Source organism: Zosterops lateralis, assembly GCF_965231275.1.
Source record: "Zosterops lateralis genome assembly, chromosome: 2".
Lineage (NCBI taxonomy): Eukaryota > Metazoa > Chordata > Aves > Passeriformes > Zosteropidae > Zosterops > Zosterops lateralis.
This window is the reverse complement of record NC_139763.1, coordinates 6214986-6235844: the sequence shown is the minus strand read 5'-3', so window position 1 is coordinate 6235844 and position 20859 is coordinate 6214986. Positions and strand designations below refer to the sequence as shown.

General features: G+C 39.5%; 1 protein-coding gene across 1 annotated transcript in view; it reads right to left on the bottom strand.

The window, feature by feature from the left end:
- The window catches only part of PDXK (pyridoxal kinase), a 40773-nt gene that overhangs the window by 15081 nt on the left and 4833 nt on the right, over positions 1 to 20859 (bottom strand). The window contains exons 2-3 of the mRNA XM_083854868.1: positions 6972 to 7026; positions 651 to 755 (exon numbers count right to left, since the gene is read on the bottom strand). Of these exons, the coding sequence (XP_083710994.1) occupies positions 651 to 755; positions 6972 to 7026 (160 nt within the window). The remainder of the gene's footprint in view (positions 1 to 650; positions 756 to 6971; positions 7027 to 20859) is intronic.

The following is a 20859-nucleotide window of genomic DNA, read 5'->3' as shown; positions in this document are numbered from 1 at the left end:
AGAAATTTTTAATAAAAAACTTCTTGCAGAATCTCTCCTTTCTCTGAAGTATTGTACAAGAAGTTCTCTTTGTGTTTATTTATAGACACTTACTACATAGTGCAAGCACAGGAAAACACTGCAAAACTGTATTCACTCAGATGATCTACACAGTGACAAGAGCAAAAAATCAAGATATATGACAGTAAAAACCAAAACCCAACTCTACTCATACTTTGCTCACTGCCCAAAGCACTAAGCCTTAAAGATCAAGTAAAAAAAATATCAAGGACAGACAACTGTTAATAAAATCATACTGCAGTACCACAGAGTGCTAGTACTGCAGACTTAGGAGAAACGGTTGAACTCAAATAATACTCTGACATTCCTCATCCATTCTTCCAGTAGAGGCACTCCCAAAATACGAAGTGTGCCTGTACATGACTGGCCTGTACAAGTCTGTAAATCATAAAATACAAGGGATCAATTTACCTACCCAGTTACAACCTCCCAGCTGGAGAACTCTGGCTGTTCCAAATTAAACAACAGGAGCCAGTTCAGACTATAATATCCAGGTGACATTGTAATTGCTTGGTTTGCAACAAGGAGGGCCATGTTTCTTGACCCCTGTTTACCTCTCCTGGGAACTCCAGGGAAGGAGCTCTTCTTACCTGTGAGCACATAATCGTACCGGTTGACCTTGTTCAGCTTCAGTCCTTCATAAAGTTCATGAAGCTCGTCTGAATTTAACACCTGACCCTTCCAGTGGGCATAGCCTGCAAAGCAAACACCAGGTCATTTCTCAGGAGATGGATTCTCTGTTTCAGATCACAGAGATGATGCACATGGAGGGACCACATCAAATATCAGCACCAGGAAGCATTTTCACCTCCCCTCCTGTGAAATGTTGTTGCAGAATGAAAGCTGCTGTCAGCAGAACAGTTTATGTGCTCAACTTCTCCTTAGCACCTCTGCCTCCCAAAGGAGCTGGAGTGACTACACTGCAGTCTGAGAGTGTCTATTTGCAAGCTGAGCACACACAGGCTTCAGCAAGATTTCCCATGGAGCTTTTGCAACTATTCCTTTCCCGTGTGGAGGAGGAAAAACATGTTTTTACTGGAGGAGGGTGTCACTATAATCTATTTTTGTTATTTTATACTATATATATTTTAAAAAGGAAATATTGACAGTAAGATGACAATCGTAAGAGGCTTATAGATCTGCCTGGACACAGATACAGCAACCACTGGAACCTGCATGCCACAAACAGAGTGACCACAGCAGAACACTGCCATGGATGCTCTTTAAATGTACAGTGTCACCTGACAGACTTTCCTCCAAAAATAGCACAGCTTCAGTGCTGAGGATCCTGGAGGAGGAAATGAGTAGCAGAAAGTCACTACAAACAGATAAATAACATCCATATACTCTCATCCTTGGATGAGCTCTAAGAATTACAAGCAAATGTGCTCAGCTGAGAGAAGCAGATGGAAGGTGGAAGTTACTTGGGATAAACTCAACTGATTTCAGCAAACAGTAGACCAAAGTCCATAGCAGCCAATTTCAAAGAAAAAAAAAAAATAAAAGAAATGTATCTCCCTTAACACAATTTAAACATTTGTTGAAAAATGTAAATGCACCTTGCACCTTGTCATCCAAGCCTGCCCATCTAGATGGCACCCATCACTCCTTTGTATGTAAGAACGGGGCTTCCTCCAGGATATTAGATGAAGCATCCACAATTTAACTCTGTCAATCTCCATAAACTCAGAGTTTGTTAAAAAGCTTATCTTTTTATTAAGTGGAATTAGGAAAAGGTTAAGTGAAGTATCTTCTCCCAAACCTCCCCTGTGTAAAGACAATGGTATTCTGTTTGTTTTAAATTCTGCTCTTGCAGTTAGAAAATTCTGTGATGAAAACTGTTGGCTTTGATTATCACTCTAAACTGACTTATTAGAGTGACTGCCAAAAGGTGCCTAGAGCCTGGGATAAGCACATTTTTCAGTTTTCCTTCTTATGAATGCAAATACACCCACGGTATGGTGAGCAGATGGATCATTTTGCTCTCCTCAGCTCACAAAGGCCAAGCCTCTAAAACACAATTTGCTGCCAGCTGGCTGGGGGCCTGACTCACATCAGCCACCACCACTCCCTCCCAGGAAAATGCTTTTCACAAAGTCCCTGTGAGGAAAGGGACGAAGAAAGGGAATTTCTGTAGTTTCACCCCACCTTGGCACAGCCCCAAGTGTATGAAGAACCCCTGAGTGCACATAAATCCAATATTTGGTTTAGTTAACACAAATGCAGATATTTGTTCTGTCACATCTGCAGCATCACAGAGAGAGAATCTGCCTTCTCCTCTCCCCCAGCCTCTGTAGCACTGAAAAGGCAGTAAAGGGACACAACAGAGTCCTTCCATTGTGGCCACCAAGGAAACTCTTTTTCACCCCAAATCAAGGCAAAAAATGCTGACATTTATCTTACAGGTGGCCATAAAAATAACTATGACAGATTGCCCAGCAACCTGGATACTTTTCAGGAGCCATTTCTACACAGGCCCTGTAAATTCACTACTTAACCAAAAGTTCACCTTCCCATGTCAAGCTGTCTTAAATGGTCAGTGCACAGGGTTCATGTTACACTGATCCTCCACAGAGAGAGAGAAATAAATACAAAAACTCAACTTTAGGCAGCAGCCCAGCCTATCTCTGGAGTTGGTGTCACCCACATGGGGTAGGGACATTGTCTGAACTCTGCAGCCATGACTTCCACAGGTAACTTGAGGATGCTTTTAATTAACTGGTGACATGTAACACAACCTAAAGTCTAAGTACACCATCGCCAGAGTTGAGAACAAAGCCCTAGGGAAGCTCTCAGGGACACCCCAGCTATTGAGAGATTTAAAAAAAAGGGAATACCTTCACTGGAGCTGCAGAGAACTGTGATGTCACTAGGAACTGAATTATGCTCACATAATAATCAAGCCAAATCAAAACTGGCAGCAAGATGGGACCCCACTATGCCCTTTCCCCAGGGTAAATTCATGTAACATGACAAACAAGAGGGGCAAATCCCATGATCCTGCATTTATCCTAACCTTCCTGGCAGAATATAACACCAAAAAGCAGAAAGACAGAAGAAAAAGTCAGTTACTCATGTTCAAAAAAGTTTCACAAACCGGAGGATGGGGTCCCAGAAAGAGTGACTATCTTGAAATGGGAAAGGCAAAAAGGAAGAAAACTGAGTCTTCCTTGTTTTGGAAAACCACCAAATAATTCCCCTCAGTGCTGGTCTGAGAGAGCAGAGAGAACACTGAAAATCATGGCACAGCTCTTCAGAACTCCACTTGGCTCAGACTGCATTAGTCTCCTACATCTGTAATAATTTTAAACACACAGATGAACATAAACACTTGAACAACATTATACCCCTTCTGCCTGCCTGTTGTATGGTCATTATTGCAATTACCTGTTATCTATTTGCTTTTAGCAATGATAAACAACTAAGATACAATGCCTCATGTCACTAAAATGATGAACATATTCATCAGTCTCAAAGGAAATGTCTTCGTTAATTCATATGAAAAATAAATAAAATTAAAAAAAACCCCCCACAACCAAGAGAGACAGCTAATGCTTCACCCAAGATGAATTTACATATTTGCCTTCCTCTGCTTTTTTTTTTTTTTTTTTTTTTTTTTTTCCTTTGGAATGTATTTATAATCCTCTTAATTACTTTCAAAAACAAGGATGAAAGAAAATCAAAGTACCAGGCATATCAGAAGGAAAAATAAAACCCAACTGACCGACACAGCAAAAAAAACAAGCTACCATTTTAGCAAAGCAAATAGTGTAAGATTCTTTTATTTTCCAACCCAGAACATTCTGTTCTGAGGTTTGAGTTCCTCCTGTGGTGCTCCCTGGAAAACTATTCCAAGTGGCTCCAGTAACAAAGAATTTCACGTGGGAAAAAGGAAGGAAGTTGTGCTGTTTAAGGCTCATGACAGACAGGCAATCTGGGCCCAGCTGTGTCACAAAATTCACATTTCAAACTCCAGCAGACAACCTGCTCTGAATACATGACTCATCTGTATCTGCCAGGAGGCCTGAATTCAACAAGACCAGAAATTAAGCACCAAATTCCCCACTGGATTTATTTTACAGCTGGCCACAGAGTAGGAGTAAAATGCTACTGGTGTCAGGTACAAGTGGAGATCTTTTCTTTGTGCCCTGCACATACAGGGGTGAATGAATCACCTGGGTGGGCAGACTGTGCACAATCACATCAAGACATAATTGTCATTTCTCGTGTGTCAGACCTACCAGCCAACCCAACCACCTACTACACACCCACTAAGTGGAAGTCAAACATGCTCAAGAATAAAAGCAAAAGTAACAGGAAAAAAGCCCCAGGCTATTTGTTCCAGAGCTGTTTCAAAGGTAGGATTTGGGTGGCAGAGTAAGGATATTATTGATTAAAATTAACCTAGCAATGAGAAACAAAACTGGAAATCACTGAAGAATTAAAGACAACCCCCAAAAAAATCAACTACATAATTAAAAATAAATCCAGATTTCTGCTTTTGCACATCATATGAGGAGATGCTTCTGCAAAGAGTATATTAATATAGGATAAAGAGCACACTTAATAGGCTGCACGACAGCTTCTTTCATTTGTATGTGAAGCATGATGCCACTCAAGTGTGAGTCACTCTAATCACTAAAGTTCCTCACGAAGCAACATGACAAACTGTTCTCCCAGGGGCTCTGATTCAAAGCACATTTTCCAAATTTCAGGGTTATCAGAGACTAAAGAAAGCTGAATTTTCTGAGCAGAAGTCAGCAGAAAAAAGCCTGTGGTATCTTACTAATTTGTGGACAGGGCAAAAAAAAAGAGCAATAATGATTCACCGAAGTCTGTTAGTCATAAATTCTCTCTGCATTTTATTTGCTGCTAACTACAAATTTAAAAACAGGGAAAGAAGGAAAGAAAGTATACCATGTCCAAAACCCCACACATTCTTTCACCTGTGCTCCTCTGGCATTCTTTCAGAAACTAAAGTTCACAGCTAGATTTTGAAGGAGGAGTTTGTCCTCCAGCTTTAATGACGATGACAGAAATGGTTCTTGTAAAGTTTTGTTTTTATAGGAAAATCAAGTTACCTTCACCCATTCACCCAGCACACAAGGCCTGTGTATTGCAGGACAGTGCTGGACACAAGCTCTGCTTCCCAAAACCATGAGGTTGTGTGGCAAACTTTGGGATTTTTTAACAGATTTAGTAAAAAAAACCAAAACAAAACCCCAAAAAACACAACAAACCTCCAAAAAATATGACTCCTAAACATCAGGAGTAGTTCCAGTATTTTAAAGACTTGTGATATTTGAGATATTTTTGGGTTTGGGATGCTCATTTTGGTCTTCTTGTGGGAGGAGGAATCACTAAACCTTGAATGAAACACTGGCAACCTTCCCTTGGCTGTGATACTATTAAAAACAAATTCAAAATCTTCTCTCTTTTTTTGTTTTAAGAACCTGCTCACCCTACTGGTAATGTAATTTTCCCACCTTTAGATATATTCAGTTTATGGTCAATAAAACCTCTATTAAGTTCTCTCAGTGCCCTATAAAGCTGATTTAATCTTGAAATAAAAAGCCAAAAAACAACATGTGCTCATGCATTTCAAGCACCGAATAATCTGACATGAAAAAATTGCTTAATTTCTGGAAGATTACAACAGTTTTACCCAGCTACTGAAACTAAACAACAGAAAATCCCAAACTCCAAAATGAAGTACATTCTTTAAATAAACAGAAGTCACACCTAAGTATCTTTGAAAAACACAAGAGAACCTTTGTACTGTGCCAAAGGGTACAACCAAAATAAGCAGATTTTTGCCTATGCCAGGAAAGGCCTCATTCCCTTGTTTAATTATTACCTCTTTTTGTGCCGTTCCTCAACAAACTTTCAAGCCACCTTTGAAAACATTAATTTTTTCTTCTCAAAGTGACACTAAATTCCCTCCATGATAGGCATCCTACAATCTTTTGAATGCTGCATGAAGTTCAACAGAGTAAGAGTCTGATCTCTGTTCCAAAAGTTAATAGTTAATTAACAGAGCTGTACCTGTAGAGATACTAGAAAAGTATCTCAACTTCTTTTTTCTTTGTCAGAAACAACTTTTGTTCTTTTCCAAGATGTTAAAGCCAGAATTGGCTCCCAGGTTATTTTCTGAAGACACCAAAATATTTCCTCTGTCTAGAGTAACTCTCCTCTCAAAGAACCTGCCACCACCAAGACAGCATGGAGTGTCTCCAGTGATCCAAAAATAGCAAGTCACTTGGAGCTCCTTTATGGGTGAAAGGTATCGTTAAAATAAATATAAATTTCAGATTTCTTTTAAAAAAATAAACTCCTAATTAGTACTAGGAAGTCTCAATGTATTAGGTGAGTGCATTGCATTCAGGCTTAGAGCTTAAATAAAACCACACCCAAATGTATTAACATCCTTCTTCCCACCAAAATGAGATTTTGGGACACTTGGCAGTACCTGGATGGGCACATAGTGAGGAAACATTGCATCTACCTCAGTATTTTTCTGATGTTTGAGTTGGTAATGTGACTATGACTCTCATAGAGCCATACTTGACATAAAACCATTTTGAAGAGTCCCTTATTCACATACCTGGCTGTGTAAATGGCTGTGTTTGTGTTATTTCACTATCTGACTTAATTAGATTACTGCCTAACAAAAGAAACTCACACTCTGAAGGGCAGAAGGAGGCATTACCACATCCATCATATCAATGCCCTACTGCCATGTTCAGGCTTCTGAGAGATTTGAATCAAAACATGAAAACTACATTTCCATCCTATACCATGAAAATGTGAGTGCAAACATAAGACAAATGTCCTCTGGACTATCATGGGATGAGGTGAGCCCCATGCTGAGTGAGTTCAGTGATTGTGGAGTAGTATCTGTAAAATTTTACCTGTGTGGTTTGAAAACTGGACAGAGTTCACCGTATCAACTTCAAATCCCAAAACCTGTAACAGAACACAGGAATATTTCCTTTACTGACAAGATTTTGTTAATACATTACCCACATTACAAAACACGGGGAAGAACTTCCTTGCTTTCCAGTGCCTACTTAAAAACCTTGGGAGCTGAGTCAACAAACATGCAACATAAACGAACAGCACAGTGCTCTACTACAGGAACAAAGAGGGAACAGAACTGCCACTGGCAACAGCAGCAGAAAAACACAGCTCAGGATCCTCAGGCTGGAGTTCATCTGGGGATAAGGACAGAGGCTGGTCCAGCAGCAAGCACTGAAACCTTGAAGAAAGCCTTGGCTGGCCTTTCTTGGCAAAAAAAGAAGTACAAGGTACTAAATTAATGCACAATATGGAGGGATGGTGCTGTTGGCATTCCACAAAATCAATTTTTCTGGAAGTTTTCTGAAAGGATCTTACAGGGGATCAATATTACAAGCCATACTTGGATGTCACAATCAGTTCCTTTAAAACTAAAAGAGAATAGAAAGAAGTCACAGAGAATTAATTTGGGGTATGATTGGGCAATAAAGGGGAGAAAAAAAACACAGAATAAAAAAACCCATAAAGCATGCTCTGAAAGCCACCTGCTACATTGCATTACCAGCAATCCAAATACTGAAATACCCAATAATTTCATAGTGCAATCAACAGATACTCTTGTTTCCCAAAAATCCATAAATAATATGAAAATAAGGGCATCCAATCAGGAGAAAACTAATGAGGATTTTTACCCTGACAATACCTGTTTAATACAGACAGGCACTGCTACTCAAGCCGTTTTTAGACATTTTTATGTGTCACGCAAGGAATTCTAATGCAAAAGTGACATTAACAGTCTGACGCCGAGTCTTTGTTTCCACATCCAGCTTGCTCTGAGTAAGAAATCTCCTCCAAAGAAGTGCTGCTATGTATGGCTCAGTGAGTCATACTGGGAGATAAGAGGAATGATGCACCACTGTGTGTGATGCTCTTGCAGGCAATTTGCTGGGAGGAGGGAGTGAGTGAACAAAGCTTTTCCAGTCACGTTTCCCAGCCAGACTCACGCTTTTCCCTTTTCTGTCGTGGAGGCGACTCCTTCGCATGGATCAAAACCCTTTTGGGTGTCTGGTGCCAGACATCAGGCTTTCCCTGTGCCTCTACTTTCCCTGTGCCAAGCCCTTTATGCCAATATCTGGCTACAAGATGAAGCTACCTGCTGTGACAGGTCGTTCCTTCTGCCTGCAGGTGCTACTCTTCTGTTGTTTCACAGCTCACGTCCACACAGGTCTTCATAGAATAAACCTCCTATTTCGATATTTAATAAAGGTTTCTGTTCCTTCCTCATCAGAAAGCAAAGTCATTTCGGATTAATGGGACACAGAATGGTGCGTTACCTGAACCTGACCAGGTTCAAATTAAGCTCAGCACCTACACTCCCCTCTGGTTCTTGTTTCACCTTGGTGGATTTTATTTTAAAGTCCCAGGAACTGAATGGTTTGGGAACACGACAACACTGTTATGACCTTAACCTTGATGTCTGGACGTGCTCTTGAAGGAAATAAATGGGAATATGGCCTCTAACCAGACTGTCGCCTCATAATTAATTCCCTTCCCTGTAATGAACAGACCTAAGTTGTTACTTCCTTAAAGTAGCTTGGCAATAACTGTGAATTAATCAATTTCTCTGCAATACTCAGGTCACGTCTCTCCAACTACTTAACCCCTGAGACTACAGAACACAATTACTGTGATTTACTGACTGATCAGGTTTACACTCAGTGCTTTAGGGAAGCAGAGCAGGCACAACTGCTGCAGGCAGGGCAGTTCTGCAACACTGGTCAGCCCTGTCCCAGATGGTGGCCACCAAAATGAGCAGTCCTGCTTCTGTGTCTTCCCCAGCACTAGTTATCATTTGATTTCTCAACCAGGTTTTCCACAGGATTAGGGATTTTTGGTTTGTTTATCTGCTTCAACCAAAAGACGGAAAAGTACAAGGGAGGTCACCTCTCCTGGAGATAGACAGGTGCCAGGTTGGCTTGGCTGTACACTTGGTAAAACAGTAAATAAAGTGGATGAAAAGCCACAGACAGCTCAAATTCTGCAAGGGGCCTTGATATTCTCACTTTTCTCATCAGTCCAAAACAGGCTAAAAAAAGCCTTTAAAGGTCTCCATAAAAATCACTTACGGGTGTTAGTCCACTCTGTCACAGCTTCCAATTTCCTTCAAAGTTTTGTTTTGAATAAACCAGTATGACTGAAATCTAACACACCTAATTTTGAAACCTGATTCAACCCTCAAAATAACTTGCAGTTACTCCAAAGCATTTCCTTTTATAAAGGTGCTTACCAAGGTGACTTAGCATTAGTAGCAGAATAATCAAAAAGAATGTTGAAGCCATGTTAAGCCAGGCTGTGTTTAAGGCAAACTGCATTGAAAAGTCCCATAGAATTGAGTCACCAGAAGAAAACCTGAAAACAGGACTGAGGTGACAAAAGCAGCTTTTCACAGCAACCACCTCTTCTAGGACTAGAGAAAAAACTGTCTTTATTTTGGCTGGCATAATTCATTTTAACAACTTGATCATTTCTAGTGGATAAGGAAGTGGTGTTTTCTTCCTCCAACCAACAATTAAAAACCAGTGTTAGTGACTGTCATTCTTCACACCTTAAGGACATCAGAGACAACTTCTGAGGCACTGAATGATGGACACTTTCCTTGCTTACAAAGGGAATTTTGTTGAAAAGATGTCTTGTTAAACCTTTTTAATACATACTCATAATTTTAATTCCTTGGGCAACGTTAACTAAAGCCACTGTTTTTGAAGGTTTTTTTTTAAATTAATTAAAAATTTCTACTTAAACTAGAGGTTAAATAAATATTATGTGAAAGTTAACTAATTAAAAATACATTACTTTTGTATGTACAGACCAAGAAAATTGAGATTAGAGCAAATTAATTGAATGAGACAAATCATACTAAAAGAAAGAGTCAATCTCATATTTGCACATGAAAGTAGCAACTATGACCTGAAAATATGCATTCAGTAGGATATAACAATTTTCCTACTGTACTAAACAAGCAAGAAACAACATTTTCTTCAGAAAACTACCGGAAAGTAAAAATTCAAAACAGGACTAAACTCAATATATAAAATTTCTTGCTTGTGTTAACACACACATGTTTCTTGCACCTCTGTGTAAATAAACTGAAGGATTCACCCCACCTGGATTTTGCCCGTGGCAGAATGAGTCATATTTGATCAGCATCAGGACTGCACTTACAAAGAAATGAACTTTTAAAATTTTTGCTTCACTACCACAGCTTTAGTCCATACCTGTGCTAACCCCCTGCTCCTTAGAGCTCCTGTGGTGAGATTGCTGCCCCTGATTTGAGAAATGTAGGTGACATCAGACACTCTGCAAGTGTCCAAGGGCTCCAGCTGCCAGGGACACACATCCCCTGTGCTGCCACCATCCCCTGATCTGGGTGATCTGACCTCCTACAGGCCCTCCAGGAGACAACAACAACTCCAAGTTTCCACACTCTGCTGTCACCCTGTGTAAGTATCATTTCCCCACAGAACTGGAAACTTTGGGCAGATCTAAACCCAGGCCAGTGTGGGTAAGGATGATAAACGCTCTCCCAAGGAAAAAGATGACTGAGTCCATCCTAAATCTCTCAGTCTGCAGTCTAAGCAGATGTCAAATGTTGTTCTTTGTAAGACCCAAACCCTAAGACCCACACCAGAGTTACCTGAATCACATCATACAGTGATATTTGCAAATGAAATCTTAAAGGAAAATGGGCAAATTCAATGTATTTTTCAAGTATCATCAAATAAAAGAGGCAGAATTGTTATACTTCTAAAATTAAATCACAAAACATTAAAACTGGAGGAGTTCTGTGCTTGGAAGGCATGGCTGGCAGATCTGAGTGACACATATCACAAAAATATTTGCAAGCCTAAATCCAAGTAGACACACCAGAGCAGAACACATTAGAAGAAACAATCAGCATGAAGCACATAATGCATGACATCAAATTCAGCTGAGCTCTTCATCACAGGTAACTCTGAAGGAAAGGAACAAATGTCATCCAGTTCTTCTCCCAAGTGCTTTCCCAGCCTTGCAAAGAGAAAGTGGCACCAGGACAGGGATGTGGTCTAGAGAACTCTCCAAATTCACCTCAAATAGCAAATACTCCAGAGAAAAATCAACACATAAAAAAGGAAGAGACTTTAAAATACATGGACAACAGCTAAAGGTGTTGGCTCTTTTGGAAAAGAGGATAGACAGACTAGTTTTCCTAAAAGCACAGAAGTAATTTAAACTTATATCCAGCCATTTATGCCCTAAATAAAAAGCCAAGAAATGGGTCTCCTTCAGGATTAAAATTTTACAAGAGATAGCAGTTGTTTCACCAGTAGAGCAACCTAAAGGCCCAAGAAAATGGGCAGAAAATGCCTTGAATTGGTTAAGTTACATAAACAGCTGGATCTCAGTTATGGTTCACCTCCCATCACGCAACCCTTTGGACTTTGCCACTGTGTTAATTACAGCTTTGTTTAAAATTTACAGTCTCTCTTCCCATTCCTTCCAGAAAACATTTCAACCACACTAAAATGTGTTACTTCATCACCACGACAAACCATTGCCTAAGATTGTTAGAAATCAAATATTACAAACATACATCCCAGAGGAGAGTCTCAGTTGTTATGAAGAGGAGGCTGAAAAACAAGAAAAACATTTTACAGTATGGAAAATTGTGAATGTAGCAACAGAGAAATGAGCAGGAAGATATTGAAGGAAATGCAACATCTGAAATTCAGTTTTAATGACTGCCTTTATGTTTATATTTGTGTAATCTACATTATGTACCAATGGTCTGGAGACAAATAAAGGTACTAATTTTTAACTCCTAATCTTATTTAGTATCTGATTATTAACACCACTTGAGTCAGAAAACTGTTAACTTCAAAGATTAGCTCTGCCTCAGAGTAAATATTAATATAATTTCTCATTTAATAATTTTATTTACTCTGAGAAATATGAAAAGCTTTTATTGAACTGCTTCTGTTTAAGTTTGTATTGCAGCTTTACTATGCTCCTGCAGGGGAAAAAGGTCTATTTCCATATGTGTCACACACTTGGAATTCTGCTTTTTTTGCTGTTTGTATGCAGTTTGGGGAGGAAGAAAATATTATGGGTTGTTTTTTTTTTTTTAATAGAGAAATATCTTACCTCTCCCAAGTATGTGAGAAAAACTCATTTGAATTACAGAAATGTCTGAACTGAACTAAGTTTTAGTGGTTTCCAGGGTACTAAACATTAGAAAAAACAAACAAACAAAAAGTCCCAATTTCCAATGCATTATATGTACATATTCAGAGAAAGGGGGTTAAAGGGGGCTGAGATGCTCTGGGAATTGCTGTCATTGGAGGTTTTCAAGATCCAAGGAGGATAAACCCCTGAGTAGCCTGGGATGAACTTAGTGCTGCCCAAGCTTTGAGCCAGAAGCTCCTGAGGTCCCTTCCAGCCTGGGTCACTCCAGCATCCAGTGACACAATCACCTACAAAAAAATCAGTTGTAGAACTCCATTTGTGTAAAATCACACAAAATACCACCACCAGCTCCCCAGCCTAAAGTTCTGGTTCTAAGGATAAAGCCCAGGGTACTCTATGTTTATACTATTAACTATGCCAGCTTTGACAGTAAAGATAATAACATCCTTTGCTGTTAAATGACCAGTGGGCCAATTAACTAGAATGCTTTACTTTGTACTTAATTTAAACAACCTTAGAGAACAATGACCTAGTTCTGCAAGAATGAAATTCAATTAAAACCACCTCTCTATTCTGCAACATGACCAGTATATATTGCCCTCTTAGGGCACTGGCTTTGTGCCTCCAGTGGCATTTCATTTTAAAGGTCTGAAATTAAAACCACAAAGCAGTAATGCAGCTCAAGTTAGAGGAAAAAACTGGAATGAGGAAAAAAAAAAACAGAACAGTGTAAGAAAAGAAAAAACCTGAAATTTGTTTAAAGCCACACTGTTTAGACCTGCATGCATGTTTCTTCCATATTATTTATGTTCCTGATACATGTTCATAGGTTGCTATCTACATTTCATAGAATAAAGGCAAAACCTCCATCCAAACTCTTCAGTTCCTTCAAAGTTCTTAATTTTGGAAAACGTTAACTTTACTATACCAGAACACATCAAAACCAATTTTCTCATATAAGTCCTCAAACAAAATGGTTTGTAAACCTCAAATCCAGGGAAATTATCAGTAGTTGAAATTGTTGATCAAGCTCAGCCAGTCATTCATACAAATTCTTTTATTGTGAATACAAGGCATCTTGGGTTTTTTTATGATCTGAGCTACAAATGTGACACAGGTAAAAAATCTCACAAAGATGAGTTTAACTCTATGGGAAACACAGTTTGACAGGAAAAGGGCACAGAAAAATGGTTAAAAGGTAAGGAGGAACCTGGTTCTGTTAATCAGGAGAACCTTTGAGACTCCACTTCTAAATGAAGGATTTGACTTTCATGCATCCATTTTTCCCCAAAATAAATGCAGCCTTGTATTTTAACACCTAAATTCCTTGCACCTCAACTCTTCTCCTTTGTAGCAAAATACATTTTTGCAAGTAAAATTTCTGTGGAAAAAGGATGACTCTTCCTCTAATCAATATTCAAATGATCAAACATCCATGCCAGGCATGTCCCATCCTTTGTGCCAACAAATGGTAACAGACTGATGAGTTTGAGCAAAGTAGGAGTAAATCCTAAAAAAAGCAAGAAGAAACATAACAGACATCATCAAATGAACCCAAACCGCCCAGCTCTCTCAGTCTGTCCTTGGAAGAGAGATGATCCAGTCCTCTAATCATCACACTGTGAATTTGCCTCTCATTTTCACAAATTAATGGTAGCACATGACAAGCCATGGGGTTCTACAGAAAGAAAAAAGTCCTTAGCTTCAAAAGCCAGTCAAACTTTCTAAGCACTGGGGAGTACCTTGATTTATATTATTTAAAGCACACAACAGCATTTTAAAAAACAAATGAATATTTAAGAGCAAATCCTACATCTCAAATATATACAAATATACAAAATAAAAATCTTTCCCTCGACCCCAATTGTTAATTCTTAACACCCTGTGAGGTTTATCGTAACTGTGGCATCAGAGGACAAATTTTTATAGCACAAAGATGTACATAAACCGAGGGGGTCACCAAGACTTAACTAGACACAATGTATGAAGAATTTTCAAGAAATCTTGTGGTAAGACTCCAAATTGCTGACTTTCAGCAGAGCATGTGTACAGTTCACAAACTGAATTAGCCAGGAATGTCTGTACTTATGTAAAAAAAAATAATTGTTGTATCACATAAACCAAATCCATTCTATTTCTTCCAACACTTTAATATATGTTAAACCCAATCTTAATTGAAAGATATTAACAGAATTAACTTTTCTACCACCATTAAAATTACCCTGTCAATCAAGGTAATTGAGGTTTGGGGTGTTTTTTGCCAAGTAATGGCAGCAATACTTTCCAATAAGAAAGTCTCTGTGTTAGGCCATAAATTGCTCTATGTATCCATTGTATTACAATCTGTTTGCATTAATGTCCTACAGTTTGGAACTTCATCTCACACAGCCACGACTGCAGCACCAGTGAACACCATAACTCCACTGTATTCCTCTGGAGATGGCATAGAAACATGTTTTAAAAGGCTGAATTTCTGTAATCAAACTAATTTGGAATGGGAGAAAGAAAAATTTCCCAGTTGCAGCTTGTGCCTCTCACTGTGTCCCTGCTCTTTCACCTTATTGCATCTCCATTTGCTGCTGAATCAAAAAACATACCTTGTACTGGGTGCAGAAGAGTAAAAACACTAATTCAGTGTGAGAAATAGGAACTTGGGAAAAAGAAAAGGCATGCCCTGACAATTAGTGAAGCAGGAATAATTGCTGGCGTGGGCTGATAAACTGAACTGAAACTGCTATTGACTAACCAATCTCTTTTTTCTCTGAGCTTTTAATAAGGCACACCAAATATCTAAAGAGAACTCTGTACTTATAATATACTTGTATTTTAGTGCAACATTTGACAAGGCACTGCAAAGAAAAAATCACTAGGATATTGGAGACATTGTGCCAGGATAAAAATACTAGAGCAAATAAACTGGGGACAGGGATGCTGGACACATTATTAATGATGTATGAAAGGACCACTTCAAATTCTGAGGTTAGAAATAGACAATTACAAAACAGACAGGAAAAATATACAGCAGATGACCTTGAGAAAAAGGCATCATAATGGGAGAAGGATATTAAGCTATTAGAGAGCATCCAAGGGAGGGCTACAAAGATGGTGAAGGGTCTGCAGGGGAAGCCTTGTGAGGAGCATCTGAAGGGAGTGGGGTTGTTCAGGCTGGAGGAGATGGAGGGGAGACCTCACTGCAGTGAGGGGAAGAGGGGCAGGCACTGATCTCTGTGGTGACACTGACAGGACACAAGGGAAGGGCCTGAAGCTGTGTCAAGGGAGGTTTAGGTTGGATATTAGGAAAGGATTCTTCCCCCAGAGGGTGACTGGACACTGGAACAGGACTTGTTTCTTCAGTGACATTGGTTTTTTACCTGTCATTGACTGCATACCCATTTTCAGGATTTATAAGCTGACTTCAGCACTGGACATCACACAGGACATTGTAAAGACTGGAGCAGAAAACAAATCCCCTCTCTTCTGCCAGAGCAGACTACAATTTTTGTCACAGTGCTCTGGCAAAATTGGTACTCACTGAGAATTTGTTGATGGGCTGATGTAGCTGTAATATCATGACCAACTGAAAAGACTAGAACAGCCTGAGACTGCAGTGAATCTGTTCTCAAATAATTTCTTGATTTTTCTGAAAAGGCTGGCAATGCAAGTACTTATCTGAATTGTAATTAGGCCAAATTCAAGATTATCCAGTAATGCTTTAAGGATGCTTTTCCAAAGAAGTCTTGGAGACGCAGGGATACTTCAGAGCAAATACCACAATGTCACTAATTTTTCTTTGCACCTGGACAGACTAATTGGCATGCACTACTACTAACTGTTCAATGCAACATACTCAGATGACAAAAAATAGATCCTTTTATCAAAATTCCCCTCAGCCATTTTATTCAGCACTAAGAAATTCCTTGTTCTGCATCATGACCATTTCCATAGGCTACTGAAACAAACAGCCTCTTGTGCCTGCAAGATACACACCCTCCTCAGCACTACTCCCTGCATCACAACAGTTCTAATTTGGCATTGAGATAACTGCAGGGTCAAAAGATTTCTGGTAGAGCTGCTCTATCGACCTTTCTAGGGGCAGGAGGCCTTTCCTACCATCTGGAGTGGTATTAAGTGATGGATCTGCAAGACACCCATTTATAAAGGTTAAGGCCACTGAAAGACAAGGAAAAACTTGTTTCTGCTGCTGTTTCCCCCTTCATTCTTCCCACTAAAGGACAAACATAAAAATAGCAGAATGAGGTGGTGCTGGGAGTCTCTGCCTGCCTTCCACCCAAGAAACACATTCCACCTGAGACTCTTTACTGTTAGGTAACACTAACTTCAGATGCTGATTTCAGATGGAGAAGTAGGTTCACTGCAGATTTCAGATTCATCATCTTCATGCTGCTTCCTTCTACACTTGGATATAATTTGACAAAAACACCATACTGTCACTGCAAACTCCTGCCAGCTGGAATCCTGCAGTGCTACATGAGGAAGTTTGCAAACACTGATAAGGAGAGGCAGACACAGACAGCAGCAATAGGTTCAACAGGCGTGGAAATTATCTCTTTTATTTTCGTGAATGAAATGGTGGAGGAGGATCCCACAGCACATTCTTTTCCTCTGATTTTTATTTTCAGCCCTGCTGTTCATATTTTGGGTAGCCAGGTCCCTAACCACAAGTCCATTAGCAAGGTGTGGGCAAGCACATTTTGTACATCTAAGATGGAGTTTTCCTACCAGAGAGATTTGTTTTATTCAGCACATGTTTTATCTGGACTTCTTAGGCAGACTACGAATGGATCCCACTCTCCTACCAAAGGTTTAGACATTATATTGCATGGTAAGAGATACTTGAAGAAACAGAACAGGAAACATCTCCCTGAAGGAGGTGCCACACTATGTGAAGATGAGACCAAGGCCATGCACAGGAAGAAGGAAGCTAATAGAGAGTGGATGTCTCGCCACTTCCTTCAGATGTCTTAGAGCACAGTTTCCTTCAGCAGACACCAGGTGCAGGAGCCTGGGGCTTGCTCCTGCCCTGGCACCTCAGCTATGCCAAAAGAGCTGTCTGTGGGGCTGTGTTAGGGAACAGCATCAGGAAATTGGCTCACAAAATAAACACTCACTTTCTTCTTTTCCATTTTTGCCAAGTCATTTATAACCTGGATGGCTTCTCAGAGCAGTTTACCACATGGCCTCACAAAATGACTTTCCTTGGAGCAGTGAAGTGGACACAAAATAGTGCAGGTGGAAGGACCAGCTGGCAGCAGCAAGGCCAGAGCAAGCTTTTCTCAATCTGGCTTCTCTACTGAAACCAGCAGATTTCAGTACCCTAGAGGACAGGTGACAATATAAAACTTCTCAAATTTAAACACTAGCTTTCCATGCATCTGTTTGGTTGTTGTATGAATGGGCAAAGGCACAATGCTACTTCCATTAACTACAGTGAGAACAAAATAGCTAGTTTCTTTAAAAGCTTATGTTTTCATTTTTGTTAAATGCTCAGACTTGTTTCTCACAGGTAGCGTGGTGCTGACTCCTGTGAGCCAGGGGCTTTATCCTGCCAGAAAAATGAGAGTAACCACAGTGAAGGTGGATGGGAAAAGAGTTTTCCTTCAGTGTAACCTTGAGCAGTAGTACTCACCAACCAAAAAAAGAGTCATAAAATACACAGATTTGTGTATATATATAAAAACTATACAGATAGTTTTTCTAGATCTAGGCCAGACTTTACTAAATACATTACCATAAGCTCCAGTGTGCAATTCTGCACAACAGTATTAAATTTTGAGAATTTAGCCAACAATTTTTCTGCTGTAATTAATTTTCTTTTTCTTTTCCCTTAGAGAAGATGAGAGACAGAATTACCATGTTGAGTAGCTATAAAGGAACATGGTAAAATTCAGGAAAAATCCCTGATTACTTAGCATTAAAAATAAGGGGAGTATGAAAGATATTGGGTAGCAACCTGCCAAATGAAGTAAGAGAAAAAATGCTCCTGTATTCTGATACTGTGGGACAGACCACACTTTGGATGTTTGCACTTCTTTGGATGTTTCAAATGTTCTTGAAGACTGTCATAGGTTCCTCCCTTCAGCTTATTAATGTCATTGATAGCTGTGCCATCCTTGCTGGAGATTTCGACACAGATCCTTTTCTGAGAGGTAAAACACGAGTGGACCCCACACTGGGGAGAAAGGGAAGGGTTGTGGCCAGACTGGAAGAGTTCTGCAGGTCAAGAAAACCATTTACTGCTGGTTTTGGGAGTGACTGTATCCACAGATTAAAAAGCAGCCCTCCAGCTTTTGTTTTGCCACAGGGGAAAGACTTTCCATTTTCCAGTGTGTGCTCTAGCACCTCCTCAATCCCATACATCCAGCTGGCAAGAGGTGCTTTGCATTCCCAAGACGGCAAAGTTAAATCACCATGCAAGGATTTCTACTCAGCCCAAACTACTCCATATGCTTAAAATTTACAAAGGATGACAGAGGGTCAAGAGAAGTTTGTTTTGCTTTTAAATGAATGACAGAAGAGGTTTTAGTATCTCAGTTCTCCCTCTTGCTCTATGGATAATTGTTCCAGGTGTTAAGGGAACTGGAGCTTGGAGGTGTCACGGATGAATTAACATGAACGAATACGAGTCCTCAACAAAGGCTTGAAAAATTTCAGGTAGTTCAGCACAGTAATATTTTTTTAGCTATGATAAGTCACCCCATGGCTGCCAGGCCACAAGATGATGAACTAGTCTGGCTTCTCCTGGGGCTCATATTATCTATCAGCACAGACCTCCCCAGCATGTTTCAAACATTATGCTCATCACATATATATTTTTTTTCTCCTCTGTACACATTACTACTGCAGCTGAACACTCTACTGCATATAGTAATTTCAGGAGAATGGACATTTTATGTCCCAAGACTAATGTCCAGCTCCTCACATTAACCCTGCCTCACCAATTCCAGCCTGTTTTCCATACAACACGAGCAACTGAAGTGGAACTTCCCCTTGCATCCGTTCAGCCTAAAGAAGCTAAAAATACCTGCCTGGTATGTGTTCAGTCAGCCATGGATAATGCTGTATCCCTTATCTAAAATGGCTTAATATGCTTTTCTTCACTTTTCGGATATAAATAGAAAAAGTGAATAGTAAAAGACAACAGTTTACTTAAAGGAAGATTCTAGAGAGTTATCAGTAATGTTGTCCTCAGTTTTTCTTAAGTGTACCTTTGTACAATTTGCATATATATATATATAAAATTAAAGATTCATTTTATTATTTCAAACTATACTTTTGTTTTTAATACATTTTAACATGAAATTAACTTTAACTTGAAGCTTTTTTTCTTTCCCCAGAAATCTGATCACTCTTCACTGTTATCTGTCCCTGTTTATTTATACACAAAAAAATATTCTCTCATCTGGAGATTTCACTTGGAGCAGAAATAAGACATCAAATACTGGAAAAATTAAAAAAATCTCTAAGACTTAAAGACAGAAAATAAGGCCATTCCTAATATAAAAGTGCCTTAGGCAAGTAAACACTTGCTACTGAGTCTCTGAGTACATTATATCCCCACACAAACAGTGCAAATCCACCTCTAGGCAACGTTTTCCAGTCTTTTAATAAGATTTGCAATTTCTTGACAGCTCAATTTTTTTTTCCAAAGACAGTGGGTGAATCAGGGTAAAGTATTTTTGCTTCCTCTCAAGTCAAATATTTGCATGTACTTGTAGACACCAAATGGGATCCTCCTTCATCTTCTCCCTTTGCTGTGTTGAGGCAGATGAAAATATTACATTTCTGCCAAAAACTATTTGTTCACTACACATCGCTACACACACTCCAGTGTAACTATTGTGTCAAACACCAGCATATGCATCTGCATGGTTCAAACTTTCACAAGTTACTGTGAAAAAGTCAGCAAATTATGAGAATCATCAATCATTGTAAATACTGACCACCATCTTTTTGAAAAGTTTAAAAAGCCAACTGGTCAACTTGCCCCGTACACACACTGCACAACAACTTTTAATGAATCTTAAAATGCTTTTTGGAGCTTTAAAACTGTGTTATACAATCAGCCTGTGTGAACATCCCTGGGCATTTCTGTGTTTTCATGACAAAGGCTTATTTAACAAGCTGCCACCACTCTCAGGAACAGCCAGAAACCCCACAGAAACACAGCCCTGACCTTGGATGAGGATGGTTCAGTCAGTCCCACTTTCTGTTCAGCAGAGGCTCTGCCCAGCTTTTCAGAGTCCACAGCACAATCTGCAGCCCCAGCTGCACTTCTTTTAGGCAGGTTGAAATGACTCTAATTTTTCAAGCTGATTATTTTGCATTAGTAGCTGAAAAGGTTCCATTAGGAGTTCGAAGAGAAAATTGAGGTCTCTTTGTTTAGAGCTGTGCACAAACAGAAACTCCTATTGTTGGGTAGAAGTGAGACCCCAGTAGCCTCAGTCTAGTCTAGTCTGTCTCAAAGCAATGTCGGGAGCTGAAAGTGACACAGACACCCCTTGTTGTTGTTGTCTTTTGAGTAATAATCTGCTTTTTTAT